General features: G+C 40.5%; 1 protein-coding gene across 1 annotated transcript in view; it reads right to left on the reverse strand.

The window, feature by feature from the left end:
* Positions 1 to 20,616, reverse strand: part of ft (cadherin-related tumor suppressor fat) — a 656,626-nt gene extending 636,010 nt beyond the window's left edge. Inside the window, exons 1-2 of the mRNA XM_071589250.1 lie at positions 19,522 to 20,616; positions 15,154 to 19,467 (exon numbers count right to left, since the gene is read on the reverse strand). Of these exons, the coding sequence (XP_071445351.1) occupies positions 15,154 to 19,467; positions 19,522 to 20,616 (5,409 nt within the window). The remainder of the gene's footprint in view (positions 1 to 15,153; positions 19,468 to 19,521) is intronic.
* Positions 20,617 to 20,819: the final 203 nt, after the last annotated feature.

Below are 20,819 nucleotides of genomic sequence, written 5' to 3' on the forward strand. Positions count from 1 at the left end.
CGTGATTGGGTTCGACGTATCAACTGTTCCAAGACTTAAACTTCATGAAGAAGTCGATATTAAATACCCAACTAAGATTAAAAGCGAGTACTAGCCACTTTCTTTCCTATGTATTTCTTTACTCCTATTTTTTCAGAAAAACTGTAAAAGAACGGTGCGTGGCATTTCGCTATTAGTCAAAATATTTCCGGAACATATCACTAACCGTATAGGGTAGAATTTCGGACTTCCTTTCATACAGAATGATAGCGCGAGATTTTCCTGTTGATAAAGCCTTCCGTTTCCTCACATTTCCAGAAAATGACAAATGCATTCTAAAAGATTTACAGACGAATAAAAAAAACCGCAGCTTCGACAACATATGAGAATTCCGGGAGAAGAAAAGACATTTTGCGAATGCATTACTTTCGCGCGGTCATAAAGGCATGTACCTTGTTCGAGAAGCATACACAAAAACGTTTTATCAGCCATACCGTTATGACACCAGATGAATTCCACGTTTACCTTTCTTCTCCCGGATCGGGGGCGAACATTTCAAAGCGCAATTTGTGGAATTTGCGCGATGCGCAAGTCTTCAGGGTCTCTTTTTTTCTGCTTACCTCTTCTATTCTCTCTCCGACTGTTTCATTGTTGCCCTATCTTCCTTCCGTCCAAACTACTACCTTCCATTTGTTGAGAACCTAGTCTCCATCCTTCTAATGAATAAAAAAACCAATATTGCATTTCTTATAACCATGTACTTAACTCACCTCCTCCAAACAGGCTAGTTACGTTTTGATCGGCCGCAAAGACGGATATTCGGATCCCATCAAAGGAATACGAGACCAGAAGGAAAACTGCTTTTGCCTCATTCATAGCGACTTTTCAGGCTGTTTTTCACAAATAAATACTGTTAAAGCCAAGATTCTGAAATACTTATTTTTCCCCAAACGCTTGGATTATTTACAACACAGCTATGTGTTTTTCATTCCGCCTGTTTGATAGCCAGCTCAGTACATACGCCTCTCTCATTTCTTCGCGCATAATTTCATGATCAATCAAGGAGTTCTTCAAAATATACTTGCTTGAGAGGCGTTCCGTAGTAGATGAACTTTCGGTTTATAGTCAAAAGAATACGAGTATTACGAGTACGAATACATTACAGTGTATATCAAATACACTGTAATGCTACTTCCTCACTATGATGGAACGTTTCAGTAGCTGAATAATACATGTTCTAAATCAATAAATTCAAGGCATGTGAATTTATTTAATATATATTCTAAATTAACAGATTCAATTCATGTAAATTTATACGTTCATAGGACATCCTTCATGGGCTTGCAGTACATTACACGTACATTTATAATATAACTACTGGTATTTGAATGGAAGTTCTACTTGATTCTTTAGTCACGCAAATGTTGTCCCGCATTTATATTTTATCCAATAACGTCTAAACTTCATAACTGTACTGCGGATGAGCATACCTGAAACTAGGCTCTTTACACACTTTTATGCAGCGACGCGTCAATCCATTGTGCATCACCTAATTGGTCTTTCCAAAGTGTATCGCATTTGTGGAACCCTTAATATTTTGATGAGATGAGCCATTGAACTTATTTCATACTTATCAGACGTCATTTTTCATTATATAAAGAAAATATCTCGCTCAGGGCTAAGATAACTATCTTCGCTATGAAGTGTCTTAGATAAGCATATCTACCTGACAAATGATTGTTCAATATTTTGCCTCGGGAATTCCATTTAACTGTTACCTTTAACGCTCTAAATACAGCGATTTCTAAATATATTTTCATTGAAAAGAAAGGTGCACTAAATTTTCCCACAAACGTAAGAGCCCTTAGCTGCTGAAACATAAATAGGCTCTTTTGAAGAATGGAGGTTTCGTGTCGAGAGCATTTGTATAGTTTATGGGATTGCCTGCGAAAAATCTCGTAGAAAACTTTGGATGCATGTATTAAATGGATCTTGAAGAATTAAAAGTTATACCTTGTCGGCCGAAATCTTGCTGAGGCCACCATTTCAAATTTTACTTAGCAAGACTTTGGACCAACGTCACTACAACCAGCCGTGGTCCCGAGAGAGACTTGCCTCTAGAGTTCTTATTGGTATACATTCCAAAACGTCTTACTATTATATAAATTACTACCTTAAAGTGATGTTGACAAAGGTATAAAATATTTCTTTTACCGAAGTAAGAGAAATGGAAAAGTATTTCAAATTAGAATGGGTAAAAATATTTAATACTACAGCACTAGATCGATTCGATCAAATAATAATGCACTAATCTACTGTTAATTAAATATATTTTGGCCTACGTTTCGACGGAACTTCGTCATATTCAGGTACATAATGTTGACAGATATGTACCTAAAGATGATGAAGTAACGTCGAAACCTTTGTCGAAATATATTTCATTAAGAGTGGAAAAGTGTATTATAATTTGTTGAGAATTCTTCATGTTTCATTTGGCGATCAAACTATTTCAGAGTGTAAATCAGAGTTTAAGAGGACGCCTCGATAGCTTAACTGGCGAAAGGACTCGGCCGCACATCGATGGATCCAGGTTCGAATCCCCGTTAAAAAGGAATGATTTTTACACTCTGAAATTGTTGCATTGAAATGCATATTAGCGGATGACTCCGTTAAAAAGTTACTGTTGCGGCATCTACCGCAATTTCTCGGAAGATCCCATGAAGTTTCTCAACGGTGAAAGTATATCGCACACAAATAAAAACTCAATCCATTCCCCTTTCGAGGGGCCTCATTGCAATTTCCCTACGGCAGTATAAACCAAGGATTTTGGGTTGCAAAGAAAAATAGAACAGATGATGAAATATACCTAAGTACTCCATAGCAAACGGGAAATGGGAATATTTATTTTGGAACATGATTAAACGCAAGATTACTTTTAAGTTTCAAAAATGCAATTGCAACGAAAGTAAGATGTGTTTCGTATGCTACTGAATTTTAGCATTCCTTCAACGGTCATCTACGTACGTCTGGTTGCCTCAACTGTGTCCTGGCTGTCACAATGAGGCATGTGGAATGAAACATCAAAACTCAAAAGTGGACAATAAAATAAGCTCCCCCCCCCAACCTTCTTTCGAAACTTACTGATGGAAACCTCCTTGCTCCCTCAGCCGTTGAGTGCAAGCAGAAGGGCGTCGTCGGGGGGTTGGAGGGAATGCTGGGACGGGGCGTTGAAGCGGCGACTCTCTCGGGCCAGCGAGGGAATCGACAAGGTAAAACGGTGGGGCGGAGAGCAAAGGCACGTGATGGAACTTGAAAACGCTGAAGCATGGAGGGAAAGGAAGACGCACGGAAGGAAAGAAGAATGAGAGAGATAGAGAGAGATATATAGAGAGGGAAAAAAGGGCCTAAAGAGAGAAAAGGAATCTGGAAGAATGTCGCGGTCGCAGCCGAGGGACAAAAGACGGGCAACAATCGAAAATGCACCTCATGGAAATTAAGCGTCCAATTCTCGGAATCTCGTTCGCGAGGCTCACTCACTCTCTGGGGAAGGAAATGTTCTGCAAAACCCAGAAGCAGGCGGGATCGTGCCCGGCCTCCCCTTGATCTTCTACGTAAAAATTACATTTCTTGGTTTGGGCATACATCTTCCAATACAATTTAATGTCTTCCTATTGGTCTTGTGTTTACCATAGTAGTACAAGGTACCCGCTATCCAGCATTCAAGAAACCGGCGGAATATTATAGGGAATATTTTCTAATTACCAGACCACATATCCTGCAATACATGCGTATTTTTGAGAAAATATTTGTCATATTTTTATAATTAATGATTAGCAAGTGTGAGGCATGACAAGAAATGGCTGGTTCTCTCATTGTGAAATAGAATTCCTCGAAAATGAACCTAAATTCTGAAAAAATGTGATGAATTGTCACTGGCATGATACACTTGAAAAAGAACATCCAAATAGCAGATAGGGCAGTACCACTTCAATGAAATAAAAAATATCATTTTTATCAAGTGGCATAAAGCCTGAAAACCACTCAAAAGCACAAGTAAATCACTCTTTGGCTACTAAAGAACCGAGAAACATAGTGAAACGTTGCTCGTGACTAAAAGTATTACAAATTTACACGTACCACGGTGAAAATGAACACGAAATAAAGCTGTATGAACATTATAAAATATTAATATGAAAAACATTTTAGACCCTTGATGCGATAAGAATCACTACCTCAATTTCTTCACAATCTAAATGCAGTGTCTCGAGAAAGCAGGGTTAAATAGGGCACTGGCTACGAAGAAGTGAGATAAACGCTAGGCAGGAATTAGTATGCGCCTCTCGAACGCATCTCAAACCTACAGGCGGAGTAGTTTCCTGCATCAAGTAAGTCGAATACCGTTTTTGTCAGAATCGCAAAATTCACCGAGTTTTCCATGCTATCGGACACCCTGTAGTGCATTCCTACGAGATTAGTCGATCAATAACATTGAAGTATCTGAATTCCTGAGCAGCAAAGTAGCAAGTATCATTCTGTATGTATCATAAAATGTAGGAATCGCCAAAACTTTAGGAGTAATCAATGTTTGCGGAAGCATTCACACCTCTGAATGGATTGGAATCAACTGACCGCTATTCAAGTAACATTTCAAATCATTACTAACAACTTTGCTGCAATAATATCCTCGATTTGTTGTCTACGAAAATGTCGGCGTTTCTTCTACAGGATATTAGCATAGCTCTTCCAATTATTCTTCATCGACAAAAGTGAATATACACACGTAGTTATTCACTTTTAGTAAAACGCAACATTAGACGCTGTCGCAAGTTTAGCAGAGTACCATAGTATATGTGACTCTACAGAGTTGCACGCATGCATAAAATTCAAACATTCCCTGAACAGGGGGAGCAATCAAGGTAAGAAAATTCAAAAAGTTCCCGGTCACACAATCGCATTTGTACCTTGGCATGTATCGGAGTTAAATTTCCCGAGTCAATAAATCATCGACTACTATTGACACTCAGCTCAGACTTCCGTAGAGTTGAAGATATACAAACCAATAAATAACCCCTGAGCAAGCAATAAATATGTGAGAGGCGAAAGTGTGCCATGTACTATAATAACAAGCTACATCATTTGCACACCTATAGAGTCGTAAGCTTGACGGCGCAAGCTGAAATTAACAGAAAGATATGCTGCGGTTAACATTGGGAAGAGGTTCGAAGATAACCTAGGTGATACCTCGGTCGCTGTTAATCTAAGTCTACTTTTTTGATCTGAAAAACATTGCATGAGTTTTGCCTGAACCAGTTTCACTGGCTAATATTGTTTTAGAACTGCTCCGAATTTGGCAGAATTCCATTTATTATTACATAAAATCATTATTTATAACTAGAACACTTTGAAAGGAATCTTTTTCTATTTGGCTATATCATTCAAACATTTCCCAATATACAGTATACAACTGTGTATAACTATTCCAGTAGGTACCCGAAATACTCCTATAACTCGTATAATTATTTGAAATCACTGTATAGTATCCGCCGTCACTTTGTGGAAACGATTCATAATGAATAAGAATTACTTAATTTTTCCACACAATCTTGTGAGATTATTATTATTATTTGAAATCAGTTAACCAGGGCGTATTTCGGAGTACAAATTATTATGAACGGCACGAATGATAACTCAACGAAGTGTAAGCAATAGTACTATTTAATTTGAAGTCAATGAACTTTGACAAACAGTGATCTTCAATAAAAGAGCGAGGGCAAAACCAAATTGTGCACCGAACTTTGAAAGAATCTTTAATAAAACTAGGTAATTTGAATGGCTTTCTTTCAAATTATCTAGTTTCGTGGCACATCTAGAAGTGGAAGTGTCATTACTAGAGACACATGATGATCATGAATCTATAAAACCACCAAACATCAGTTCAACTTTGCGCATACGAACGGTAATTTGATATTCAAATTCCACAAGCTTCAAATGCAATTAATCATCAATTTCATTCGTCACCAGTAACGATGTTACTACCCTAATTCCAATCACTGTAGGAAGCCTGTGGATGCGGCACAGACAACATCACATGCTTCCTGATGGATTGACCTATGGAATCATGCTGGTCGACGCCAAGGGGAGCGTCCTGGTATGTGGTGCCAAGGGTTTTTCAGGAACAGGTAGCAAACTAGCAGGTAGGTTGTTAGGAGGGGCCAGGTGTCCCGGGTTTTGTTTGCACAATAATACTCTCATCCCGTCAAGCATCAGCTTCGTGTTTGTCCCGCAGGAAAAGCTAGTCGGCAATGTTGGCATAGCACCTTCCTTCCTTCGTCCCGACGAAATACCATTCGGATTCCACTCCCTCTTTCACACCCACTCTTGCACCCTATGCCTGAAGTCCAAAACAATTTATCCGTTAGATACCGGCATATTCGTGGCCCACGACGACTTGTAAGCCATGATGAGACACGGAAAAGCAACGATACAATCCGGGAAAACGATCATCACTTACGTGACGAGACGGATCAAAAACTTTTCCTAAGCAGAGGGAACCTTTTAATAATTAACTAACCCGAAAGGTTTGGGGAGACTATATTTTAATATAACCCTAGTGGAGTTCAGCATAGATCCCATACCTTATTAATTTTTTAAATTTCATCATTTAAATTACTATTAGGCCCCGTTAACTAGCAGTTGTACGACGCCGATTTACCTCAGTTTGTAAGCGTTTTGAATCAGTTTAGAATTAAATTATGTCTCTTATAAATTCAATTTCTGATTATGTCTATTATTAAGAGTAAAATAAATAAAAGATTAAGAATACTTTTATAAACTTTGGAGTAACTTTGGGTTTCCAATTACAATGTTACTAATCATACGACCATGGCTCAGCTGTAGTATATTAGCGACTGAAACTGTCTAAAAAAGTTAATGCTGTAGACGCTAATACAACTTGATACGTTTGCAAATTATATCTCCACAAAATAATTTATAGTAGTAGGTTTTGGGGGAAGCGACCGACAGCTTAAGTCATTTGCGCCATTAGGAGTGCAGGGGGAAGAAAGGTTGGAAAAAAAACCCGGCGTCGGCATTGGCGTACTCTTGTCGAAAGGCGGCAAGGGGTCCGCGGTTTAAAGTCTTATCCGTCGGACGTCGTACTCTCCACAAAGCACCTCAAGTAGGGATCTGTATACCTCTGAAAAATATTTGTCACCAGGAACTGAACCCAGGCCCTCTCGGTGGGAAGCCTGCACATTAGCCACCACACCATCCAAATTCCCAAAAAAACTACTACCAAAATACTTCATGTATATATTACTAGTACCCATGACGGAATATATACCGCGATGCAATGCATTATACCGAGATAATAATCTAAGTTCAATTACTATGTTATAGTTAAATACCATAAAAATCAAGACAATCTATGGAGGCCATTTGTCGCAGATCTCAATAATGGATCGCACGTCAGCGCAAACAAGCTTTATATCAATCAGAACCCGAATGAACGGGCAATCACGAAGAACAAATTTCGAAACTAAGCAAGCACTATTTCGGTCTGGCACTAATGTAAGAGCTAGCCCATCATCGCTAGACCGGAGACAGCAAACAAGGCACACATCCCATCAGTGATGAAGCCTTGGGAGGGCAGTGAGTCCTGTCCGTAGGTTGTCGGTTATCCAGAGGACGAATTGACAGTTTGTCGTTATTAGGCTCCCATTCTCCTAAGTAGGTATCGACTTGAAAGCTGTTTGGTGTATTTTTCCCTTGAGTCAACCTAGCAGTGGAAATGTACCTGAGCAACGCTATCGAAGATAAAAAAGATTGACAAGGAACTTTAAAAAAAAGAAGAGATTGTGTTGACACAATAGGGATTGATGTACGAAGGGAAAAAATTCCTTTGTGGATTGGGTAATGCGGCAGTCGGAGGTGTGATGGTAGGATGGTAGACAAATGCTCCTCCCACACGAAGTCTTTCTATAAAGACGAATCTAGGGACCCTTTCACATGTAGAGATAGCAATCAATGGAATAGTCATCTGGTGGATAGATAGTCCAGATACCCACAGGATGTTACGAGGAGCTTCGAAAACAATATAGAAGCTCACATGGAGACGCTTCGTTCCATGAATAACCATTTTTTGCGCATTTACCATCAAAAACCAAAGTCAAATAAGCATTTCAGGAAATATTTTTAAGGATTAATGAATATATCGTACGTTTCAACTACCTACTTTCGTCTTGATATTATGCAAGATCAAAACTAATGAATAAATCAATATTTTTTTTCGAGTGAGGTTACAATCACCACCCAACATGAACTACGACATCAGCTTAATCTATTTTGCAGTGCTGAAAATATACATTTTATATTACATCATATATTATATTTTGGCGCTCATTCGTTTTTTCCACACGTTGAGCAATTTACAAAATTGAAAGATTTAATTCAATCCACATACAATAACACTGTAACCAAAGTAGGAAACTTTTTATGAAAATTACCTCACATTGTGGAAATCGTATGGCACTTATGGAAAGTTCCGCACCACATATTATAAACGATCGGATGTTGGACAATGACAGAAAGTTTCACCAATTTACACGCGCCTTAAAATACTTCCAGTTGCACCGCTCACGTCAAATTTCATGCGCAGTAAAAATGAAAAGGAAGAGTCCTCCGTTATCGGTTTAATTCTGAGAATGCGCATACCTTCAGGCAGGCAACAAAAGACAAATGTCTGTCATATGCCATCGAGCGAGGAAACGGAGAAAAGGCGATAATTCGCTCCTTCATCGCGACTTCCCACACATGAAACGCGGCACTGCAATATACACCGCCGGGAAAAGGACGGGAAATCACGAAGGTACGCCGCCTTATGCAGTTTTGCGGTAGTATTTTAATGCGCGCATTTGAAGACGAAAAATGGAAAGAGAAGTCGGGTCGCGGGTGAAGTGTGAGGGAGGAAGCACTTGGCAGGGACAAAGGGGGCAGGGGTGCGCGGGGGGATGGGGGGAGGTGGACGAAGGAGGAAAGGACGTTGGCCAGTTTTCATTGTGCATGTGCAGGAGGAGTAAACGGTAGCCCCTTGCTTTATCACTTTGTACAGCAAGAACGCAATGTACTTGGGGCCGGCACACTGACGCCAATTACCTCGCCCTGGGATTATTACGATCATGGGATTTTAATCTCTTTCTCTAACGCAAGAGTTGAAATGAGAAATAATGGTTGGACACGACAAAGGTCAAGAGGGGAAATGGAAGGAAAAAGGGAAAAAGAAACAATCCTAGAGGTATTAAAGACGAGTAGTCAAGGTGTCTGTAATTTAAGCACGGCTACTTAACGATTTGTTGCGTTTAATTTGAAGAATGTCCTGGATTCAACCAGTTCTTTTGACCTCCGCATTAGACAAAATAGTATGGGCTTTCGCATTTCTTAGAAATTCAACATCGTGGGTTGGAAACCTTTACTTAGGATGTAGAATATAAACGTTACTTTACCGTCATTATTATAGTAAAAATATTTCCCTCCCTATAATTGAAATGAAACTTCGATATTATATTATTTGGTAGTTTTGGAAGTACCATACCCTCCATCGACTCCAGGCACTCTCCTTTATCAACTCCAAGTGAATAGTAATTTTCCATACGAAGTCCTTAATTACTCAAATCGAACAAAATTAACATCCGCTCAGTTACCAAAGTGTAGAATTTACTTATGTTACGACGTAAAAAAGAAAAACTGGGCAGAGAAACCAACCAGAGAGTTAACGTGAACTCAAAAAACAAGAGAAATATTCTTTCATTCCAATAGAAATTGATGGGCCCCAACGGTTTTCTATCATTCCAAATTTACAAGCACAGTGGTGTCGTAGCCACCAAGTACAGCCTGAATCCTTGGAGTCAGACCAATGGTATCAGACAAAACCAACGTTAAGTTCCACGCCTACAGATTCTAAGGCACAAGGAAGTTGATAACACTAGAGAAAAAATTGAAGTGAAAGTATTAAATGTGAATCAATGTTTTCTAGTAAAAAAGAATCATATCACCATTAAGGCTTATCCCAACACTTCGAACTACTCAATGAAAACATTCGTTTAAAATTATTTTACATTTGCCACATTAGATAATGCATTAAAAAAATAATTTTGGGAACCAAACATATTTGAAATAACGATGACCATTTTTTTTACCAACCCCAATGGCTTCACGTTACCATTCGTTTCATTTGAAAAAGGGAAAACGCTACAACTTAGAACAATTAAAAAGTTCTTCAAAAGACACTTCCCTGTTCCTAAGAAGACAATTATATCTCCATTTATTCCCTTAACCTAATTCAAGTAAATTGATTGGAGCTAACTTTTATGATCACAAATAATGCCATATTATTATCTCTGGATGAAAAACGTTCATTTGACTCTGTTAACCTAACTCAGCCAGGTAATTTAAAGAATTTCTGGAAATTTGTATCAGGTGATAAATCATCAAAACCACAACGTATACAGGATAAAAAGCAAAAACAGTATATTGATTTGTTCGACACTAGACCGTATGGCAAATACACACGGCAGTATGCAGCATGATTCATAAAAGGCTAAAGTTTTTTATAGAATTAATGTAACATCGGAAACATTAAAAGAGTTAAACCAAAATACAACTCTGTTTTTTAAACTAATCTTTATCAATGTAATCCTCTAACTAATTTTCGGAAAGACTATATATTCGGGCAGTTACAGGGATGTGGATTAGATTGGACCAAATGATGCTAAAGGGAAGTTTAGAGGAAATTTACAAAATAAACGAGGCACAATTTTAGGCTAATTCAACTACACTTTTCCAAAAAAAGATTCCAGGGAATCAAGACAAATAAGTGATTACCTCCAACAAACAGCTATCCAATTATATTACTTTTGGTCCAGCCTTAACGAGATCAAACTGAGCTTTTGCCAATTATTTAGCTCAAAAGCCTCTCCGCATGGCCTAATTTAAGGTGATATTAACAGATATATTTAATACAGAGAGAGATTTCAAATTACGTACAACTCTTACTGAAATTTCCTTGAGGATAACAAGCTATTTTCTAAATGAGCAGCAGCGGATGAACAGAAACATTTCATATTTAAAAGCTATGAAAAATCAAACTCCTGGTACATATATTTTTTTCAGTAGGAAAAGAAGAAATCTTGGCATGGATTCGTTCCCTTGCATAGCAACATAAAAAGTAGAGGGTCCATTATGGCGACGAAAATATTTGCATAAAGCGAAAACACGTAGTTGCAATAAGCCTTAGCTAAAGTTTAGCAGGTGGCGTGATTGCTGGCGGGTAGGGGATTCGTAAATTGACACGAGGGTCAGGGTTTCAAATCCAGATAAGACTTCTGGAAACCCCAGCTAAGCACAATCTTTGTGATTTGCTGAGTACTGCCTTGATGGAAAGCAAATGGTGCCACCAAACTATGCTCCCCTCCCCCTCCTCCTCCTCCTCATGAAAATCTGAATATCAATCACGAAGGCTAACGAATAGTGAACTCAATCCTCACGAATCAAACAATCCTTGGAATTAAAAACAGTGAGTAGCGTTCTAATTTTGCACGTCGACGTTGGGCGGACACCCAAGTCCTGATATTCGCAGGATGTTTCTATTCATTAACATAGGTTTTATTGACAATGCAAGGCATAGGATCATTTCATTTCTCACTTCAAGAGAACTCAACGTCTAGATACGCTCAACTATTACAACTCACGGAGGTGAAATTCACACGACTGTCCACTAGCAATTGATCGCATTGCTAAAACTTTCGAATTCAAATTTTTAAGTTGCCACGAAAAAAATATTTAAAGGCAAAAAGAAATTATTTCGTCCGAAAATAAATTTTCTGAGCGACTAGAATAAACATGAAACGCAGAAAATACGCTTGGGTGAGATAATTTGCTCGCTCTAAGTACAAAACGAAGTTTATTTTTATTTCAGCATAGGCAATAACCTATGCGGAAAATAATGTTTTGTACCGACTATATTGGGATTAACAGAATGAAACACCCTAGAATGTACTCACGGCACCGAGACAGCCAATAGGGTCCAACATTTTATCGACAAATGTGATAAATGAAATGGCTACCCAAGGGCGGATGGATGTCAGTATTTTTATTCCATTTCACAATTGGCAATCAAAATTAAACCATTGCTAAGAACCCAAAAAACAACGATAAAACAACCTCGCAATCTGGCATATGCGAACACAATTCACCCGAATCCGCATAATAAAGACTGATTATTTTACACCTCCAGACACACGCCACGTGGCTACCCGTAAATTGCATCGTACTTAGTTCACTATATCCTGGCACTCAGTATTGCTAACACTATAACAACAATGAATGACATATGGAAGGATCGCGGTTATACTATTCTTCTGGATAATAAACCGTTACACAGCACCTTCCAAGAGACTCATCGCCGTGGTGCAGAAACAATTACCGATATTAATTACCAGCATTACCATGTTCACCAGTGCCCGTGTAGGAGCCTTTAAGAGAGTGTGCAGTCTTGAAAAATGGTAATTACTCGACTACTACGCGATTTTTGTTGATAACACCTTTGCTGCCAATGATTTCGTGAACCAAATCAACTTATATAAACGTGAATTCATTACACATTGATCTCTTTTTGACATTCAATAAATTTGAAATGCCATCGGAACCATAGCAATGGAATATTTTTTTTACAATAGCACGGGGAAGGTGCGGGGCATAGAAAGTTTCTATAGCTCCATCAACGGCATATCCTGCCACGAGGGCAAGAGGTACGGATGACAGTACACCACCTTTGTTTATACAACTGAGGTCAAATGTGAAGTGTTTTTAAATGGGATTGTAGACGCTCTTTTAGCAATAAAAAAATCGGTTTTGGAGTGATTTTTCACAGGTTGCTTTAGATTCCATTGTGAGAGGAAGAATAACTAGTAGTATTAAAATTAATCGTGCTGGTGTATTTTTCTCTTACTTTATCCAGATGGATCTTAGTTTCTAAATGAACTCTATCACAGTTTATTTGTACCCTTAATGTGTATAAAAAAACGCTGCCTGCCTCATTCTTTGAACCAAACCCTTTTATGGACATCAACTGATTCACTCATTATCAAAATCTCAGATGGTACCAAAGGCCAACCACATCCAGCGTTAATAAAAAAACACATCCGGCGTAACAAAAGTGAAAAAATACCTCTCATTTGCCTTTCTCACATTTTTCCAAAGTGCGTCTCAATAAGTCGATTTTCATTAAAGTAGACTTTCATAGCCATCTCGTAAGAGTAAATTATGAGCGGAAATGGAGGACTTGAAAGAAAAATGGAGTCACGTCATAAGTAAATATTTCTTAGTTGAAAATAATAAGGTGGAAACGTTCGCAGAGAAAGAAAATACTATCTTTCGGGCTTCAAAGCAGGAGAGTGCTATCGTAATAACTGCTAAGGGACAATAAAGTGCATCACAATTCCATAAATACCGACAGCATTCAAATTGTGAGAATTCCATGAATTCTGGAAGTTTCTCTTTGCGACCAATTCAGCTGGGTTTTGTACCAAAAAATTGTTTATGTGATAGCAAAATATTCGAAATACTATTGGAAATCAATGTTGCATTAGTAAATTGAAAGGTTAGAAAGCGATAATCTTTTTTTAACATCAAATTAGTTCTGAAAATAAATTCATTTTGACAGAAAGGTACTTGGGCGTGGAATAATTAGGGCAGCAAATTCTCAGATGGAGTCCTATTTGTCTGCGATATTCATATGCCATTAAGAAATGAAGTTAGGAGATTAGAATAAAGAAACAACTTTGAATTGATCGTGAAGGATGAAGAGCTGAAAGGAATTCAACTCTGCCGAAAGTTTTCATATATACATCGAGCAATGATGGAAGAGATTGAAAACACTTGGCACATTCCGCAGGTAATTTTTTTCTGCACGACTATCCTTTCAAGATATTGTTTCCATTGATTTATTTAATTTTGTTTAAATCCACTAAAGAAAGCAAATATTATGCTCTTACTGGCACATAAATCCCATGAAGGGGAGTTTGACATGTAGTTCATGGGGATAGAAACTTTGATATTGACCTTTCCCACTCTTTATTCTTTCTACTTTTCATGTTAAGTAATTGATACTTATGCGCTAGTTTTTAAATGTTTGTATAGAGGTGGAACATTACCCCGACAAACTATGATGCATCTCTATTGGTTGTTTTTTCGGTTAAATATCATTCGGCCTTGAAATTGGGCACCATTAGCATTCATCTATTTACTTTGATTCCCATTTTACATTTATTTCCAACGAATATGAGCATTTCCGAGTAGGATTCACAATGCAGTCAAAGACAAGTTTAAATGAAACTTACTTAGTCACTACTTTTCCTCACAATCTTCTGCCTTCATAATGAAACTTTGCGTTGAAAACTGCAGCACAGTTAAATTAAAAAATGTTTTAACGTTCGTTATGAAAATAAGGGCTGTGTCACTTTCCCTTTGTTTCGTACCTAAAACCATAACAAGGATATCATTATTTCAAATTTATCTCATTATTTCCGTCGAATATGATAAAAAGGCAGGAATATAACGTATTATAATTTTCTGAAATTAATTAGATCAATAACGAAGGACGCATCGAATTAAGAAATGTATTCCCTCAAAATTTACCTAAAACTATGAATTTAGGTTAGAAATCAATCAATTGGATTAACATTTTTTCCACCGTTTTAAGAAAAAACCTTCTTACTTCAGTATCAACACTGGCAATATGACCGTTTAGTTTTCTCTTTATAAATACAGCTAAGGTGGTGGACAGAAATAAACTTGATTAGAACAGACCGGATTTGAGAGTATAGTCATAAATAAAAATATGAATGAAAAATGTTGCACCATACATTATATTACCAAGTATAAACAACATGGTTCAAAATTTCAATACGACATAATGCTTAGCAAAAATTTACTTAGAATACTTTGCGGGCTTTTTGCGAGCACATTTCAATTCTAAAGTTAGAATAACGGAAGGTTTTAAACTTACATTTGACGTACTCCAGGAGGAATGTTGTGGAATGCATGGTCAGATATATCAAGTTTTTCACTTAAAGACACAGTAAAAGAAGAATGCTAAGGATATATCAGGAGAGTACTCACCCTTGTTGCTGTCGTCTGAGGGGTCAAAGAGCTGACAACCACGGCGTAGACTTCCACGTCATAAGCATCAGCCCCTCCTTCTCGGTCCAGCACCACAGCCGTTGATATCACTCCCAATTTGGTGTCGATGTCAAAGAGTCGATCCACCTGCTGGAGGCTGTGCAGAGAATTCTCTCCCGTACTGCGAGACCCTGTTGCCACTGTCACATTTGTCACATAGTATTCGACTTCTGCCAAAGAGTTTCCCGGCAGCCTAGCACCTACTGTAGCTATACTTGTACCAATCGGTTCGTTTTCATAAACACTTCCTAATCTTGCCTCACCCCCTTCAAACACAGGACCTACATTTCCTACACCGCCTACATCACTACCCGAGGGTGCCGTCGCTATCACAGTAACGTAAGCGTCCATTGATTTTCGGTCAGCCTGAACCGCTTCATCGGTCGCCTTCACCGTCAGCTGGTACCTCGTCTCTTCAGGTGGATCTGGCAATGATCTCCTCAGAGTCAACTCTCCAGTGCTGCGGTGAAGTGTGAAGAGGTCAGAGTTACCTCCGACCAATTCATACGTCACAAGGCCGTTTGTGCTCGAGTCTAGATCCCTAGCGTGGACCGTCATAACATACGCATCCCGATCTGCCGGCCGCGGAAGTACAGCAGCACTCATCGAAACGAATGTGGGTGCGTTGTCATTCACGTCCTCCACTATCACTGTCACTAGCTTCTCGGCCGACAATCTAATTGAGGAACCCCTGTCAGTTGCTACCACTGTCAACCTAAAAGTATCCACAGCCTCCCTGTCAATTGGCAAGAGCGTATGCACGACGCCCGTCGTCGCCCCTATTCCGAAATGATGACCAGGCGGCTCTTGCCTGGCAATGCTATACATCACCCGTCCATTGTCACCCGAATCTGGATCTTCCGCTGTCACTGTAACAATGGGGGTCCTAACTGGAATTCCTTCCTGAATCTGTCTCACAATAGCCGTAGACGGGAAAGCAGGGGGATTATCGTTGTCGTCCTCCACACTGACACCGAAAGGAACTGTCGTCGAGAGAGACGGATTACCTCCATCACTGGCAGTTATGTTTAATTTATATTCTCTCAATTCTTCGTAGTCAAGAGACTTGTGAAGATATAGTTCACCCGTTGCCGAATCCATCCTAAAGGTATCCCTTCTATTTCCGGCAGCAATGGAGAAAGTAACATCACTATTGAGTCCTAGGTCAGCATCGGTAGCTCTAAACTGCACAAGAAGAGTGCCTACAGGAGTCTTTTCAGATACTGATACATGAGTGGTGGTTTGCGTAAATTCTGGAGCATTGTCATTTTCGTCCAGTACGTCAATTATGACGGTGGTAGTAACGCTAAGGGAAGCCGACTCGCCAGCGTCATAAGCGGCAACCGTCATCACATATTTAGGGGATACTTCTCTGTCCAAAGATCCAGCGAGAGAAATTTGCCCTGTTGCTTCGTCGACAGCAAACCTTCTTGCTTCATTTCCAGACACGAAGGCGTAAAATACATCTCCATTTAGACCTTCGTCTGCATCGGATGCGTAAAGGCGAAGAACCTGAGTGCCAATTGAAGCCACCTCGGAGATCTGAACGCGATATGGAGTCCTGAGGAAACGAGGAGCGTTATCATTTACGTCGGTAACATACACGTTGACTTTCGCGCGATCACGTAATCGAGGTGAGCCATTATCTGTTACTATCGCTTCAACTGACAAGACACTTTGGCCGGTCCCAAGTGCTACTAGACTTTCTCGATCGAAACGTCGTAAAGTCTTCAGGAATCCATTGTGGGGATCAATCGCAAAGTCGTCTGCCACTCCACCTGTTCCACCGCCAGCCAATGAGAATGTTAATTCGGCGTTTCTACCAATATCCATATCCGAAGCCGTCAACTTTCCGACAAAAGTATCAGGAGGCTCATTTTCTCTCACATAAAAGTTAAACGTGGCATTGAAAAATTCTGGTGCGTTATCATTTTCATCTATTACATGAACTACCACAGGCACATGAGATGATCTGGGAGGAGACCCATGATCGTGAGCCCTTACCACTAATGCATAGTAATCACGCTCCTCTCTATCCAAAGGACTTCTTACATACAAGAATCCATCAGGAAAAACGCCAAATTTCCCATCCGCGTTGCCTTCGGCAATGTCAAAAGCAATTCTGCCATTCTCACCCAGATCCGTGTCCGTTGCAGATAGAGCAAAAAATCTAGCGTTCACCTGCGCTGATTCCAAAAGAGAAGTTTCATAAGATGTGTGGTCAAACACTGGTGTATGATCATTAACATCCTCTACAGTTACCACAACCGAATGCCTAGAAGATAACGGAGGCTTTCCGTTGTCCGTAGCAGTAACCTCCAAGCTGAGAGCAACGCCTGGCTCTGCCCTAATCGGTTTATTTAAATATATTACACCAGTTTTGGGCGCTATCCTAAATTGCCCTTCTGGGTTTGAGGTCAACCCATAAGTAACTTGCGCATTCTCTCCCGCATCCGGGTCTTCTGCCTTAGCAAGATATACTTCCTGTCCAACTGGCGCGTTCTCATCCAACTTTACCTCGTCCCTATCACGAGGAAATACAGGCGGACAGTCGTTTTCATCTAACACGGAAACGTGTACAGTAACAGAGCCATATGCAAGCCCTGCTCGTGCAACAGCAGTGAGGCGGTAAGAAGCGGCTGCTTCTCTGTCAATTCTATTTCCAGTTGTGATGATACCCGTGCGTTCGTCAATCCTAAATGCCCTCTTCGAATCACCTAGGGCAATAGAATACCTGACACTGTCCCTATATCCTCTTCCACCAGCCACTCGAACTCGACCAACTTCTCTTCCCAGTGATGGTTCCCTTTTCGCATGATCCTCACGAATTTTGAACTTGTAACCACTCTCTGCAGATTCAAACTGTATCTTTTCCAGCCGGCTGGACTTCACAACTTCTATAATAGCATCTTCTACAGCTCTTCTATCTCCTCTGTCCTTGGCGGCAATACGCAAAGAAAACAAAGGCTTTTGCGTGGCTGAAAGTGGTGAAATAAGTGTCAAATCACCCGAGCGAGATTCGATACGGAATAAACCCGTTTCTTCCCCTGCTTCAATCGAATACTCAACCCGAGCATTTTCACCTTCGTCGTCGTCTGTTGCTGTGACAGTTAATAACGTTGTCCCCACGGGAGAATCTTCGGGAATAGCAACGAAATATTGATGCGGATAGAATTCTGGACTATTATCGTTCTCGTCATCCACAGATAGCATCACAGTTGCGGTAGAAGACTGAGGAGGGATTCCCTGATCACGAGCAATTACCCGTATCTCGTATTCAGCGATACTTTCTCTGTCCAATTTAGTTCTTGTGGTCAGCTGACCTGTAACGGGATCAAGAGCGAATAAACCTGGATATCGCTGTGCCACATCTGAGTGAAGTCCATATGTGACACTTCCATTGGTTCCTTGGTCATGGTCGGCTGCAGTTAATGATGCAACGAGTGTTCCCGGGGGTGTACTTTCTGATAACCTCACCCGCACGCTAGGCATTGCAAATTCTGGCCTTTCATCATTTTCATCTAGGACCGTTACCTTCAAAGTAGCGCGAGCCCATTTGGGGTTTGGCCCTCCATCCCTAGCTGATATCCTCAGTTCAACTGTGCCCCGAACTTCTCTATCCAAAGGAGCTTGCGTAGTCACAAGGCCTGACGCTCCATCAATGTCGAACCATCTTTGATCGTCTCCGGCTTCTATTGCATAATAAATATGTGAGTTTACGCCAGAATCTTCGTCTGTGGCATGTATTGCCGCCACAAATGTTCCCACCGGAGCGCTCTCGCTCAACACAGCCGAATACTCGCTTTTCTCGAACACAGGCTCATGATCGTTGATGTCGTTAACATGAATAACAAGAAAGGATGTCGCTGAGCGAGGAGGAGACCCCTCATCCGTCGCCACCACAGTGAGGTTATACTTATTCAATTGCTCTCGATCTAAAACATCGTTCACTCTAACAATGTCGAATGATGTTTTCGGTTCGAGTCTGAAATGGCCCAGTTCGTTACCGGCGCGTATCTCCACAGAAGTTCTCCCATTTGCACCCTCGTCAAAGTCGATGACGGAAACTGCTGCGACCACGGTGCCATTCACTGCATTTTCGTCGACGGTAGCGAAAGCAGCCGTCGGTGGAAAATACCTAAAGCGGATAATTGGATCGTGATCATTGGCGTCCACTAAATTGACAGTCACGTAGGTTCTTCCATCCTGCCTAGGAGAGCCATGATCTCTAGCAAAAACAGTAAAAACGCAGCTCTTTGGGCATGATCCACCTCCTGATCCAATCCCACCACCCCCAAAGCCACCAACTTGCTGCTGCATTTGTTGTTGCTGCTGTTGAGGACAGTTTTGAGGGCAACTCAGAGTCTCCATAGTCGAAATCACGCCAGTTTCTGGATCTACGGAAAACTGTGTCTCTGTATCTGCTAAGTAGTAGGTAATCTTGGCATTGTCACCGGAATCACTGTCAGTAGCCATCACTTGAAGAACAGGTGTTCCGGGAAGGACACTTTCATTAAGAGAAACAATATAATCACTGTGGTCAAAAATTGGTGGATTATCGTTGACGTCGAGGATAGTAACGTTTACTAAAAGGAATCCTAATTTGACCGGGGTTCCTCCATCTCTCGCAGAAATGTTAAGACGATACGTTGCCCTAGCCTCTCTATCTAACTGACCCGTTGTTTCCAAATGTAAATATGACGTATCACCACTAGGATTTGCTGTTACCATTAACCTAAATTTTTCGTCGACATTTCCAGACTCTATTCTGTAATCGTCAGACATTCCGTTCACTCCCGTGTCTCTATCCGAAGCTGTATCTAAAAGTAGCCTAGTTCCCGCGCTTGCGCTTTCCGAGAACGCCACCGCTAAGCTGGGTTCCGGAAATTCAGGAGCATTATCATTCACATCTCCTACAATTATCCTCACTTCGATGGGGTATGTAGGCTGACTTGAAAGAACAACTAAATCATACCTATCGCTCCGTAATGCCTCTCTATCGAGCACGGCGGCCGTAGTGATTTCACCAGTAGTGGCATTTAGGAGAAATTCCTTTGGGGGTTCGTTGAATCGGTAGGTGAAATCCGGTTTTGTGGGAATAAAACCCACCCTAGTACCCCGCGGACGGCCCTCTAACACCTCAAGGGTCACCCGAGTGTCCACAGCTCTTGACTGCATTTGTTCCTCCGAAGCCGCCCTCGACGATGGCAGAGGTTGAGGAACTTGTATGAGCGTAGGCGCGGTCATCGGAGACCGTTGCCTCTTGCCCCCTTGTCCCGGCCCCGGACCTCTACCTTCTGCAGCCACTAGGAGAAACAGTACCAGAAGGGATAGCAAATGCCCCGAAGGGCTTAAAAACCACCGCCACCTGATAGTCCGCAGCATTTTTGCGTCTTGCGACATGCTGCGTGTCCTCCTATCACCTCACTAAACTCCCCCTCAGTAGGGGAGCTAACAGTATGTTATCAAAACACAAATTGTTTCTCAAAGCACAGTCAGGATATATTCACTTGCTAACATAGACACTGAAAAATGTTCACACGGATGGAAAGAGGAAAATACTGATAAGAACCTAAAATTCCATTTATTTTTTACCTGCGGAAAAG

The sequence above is a fragment of the Hetaerina americana genome, unplaced genomic scaffold, assembly GCF_022747635.1.
Source record: "Hetaerina americana unplaced genomic scaffold, ioHetAmer1.1.p SCAF_35, whole genome shotgun sequence".
In the NCBI taxonomy this organism is placed as follows: domain Eukaryota; kingdom Metazoa; phylum Arthropoda; class Insecta; order Odonata; family Calopterygidae; genus Hetaerina; species Hetaerina americana.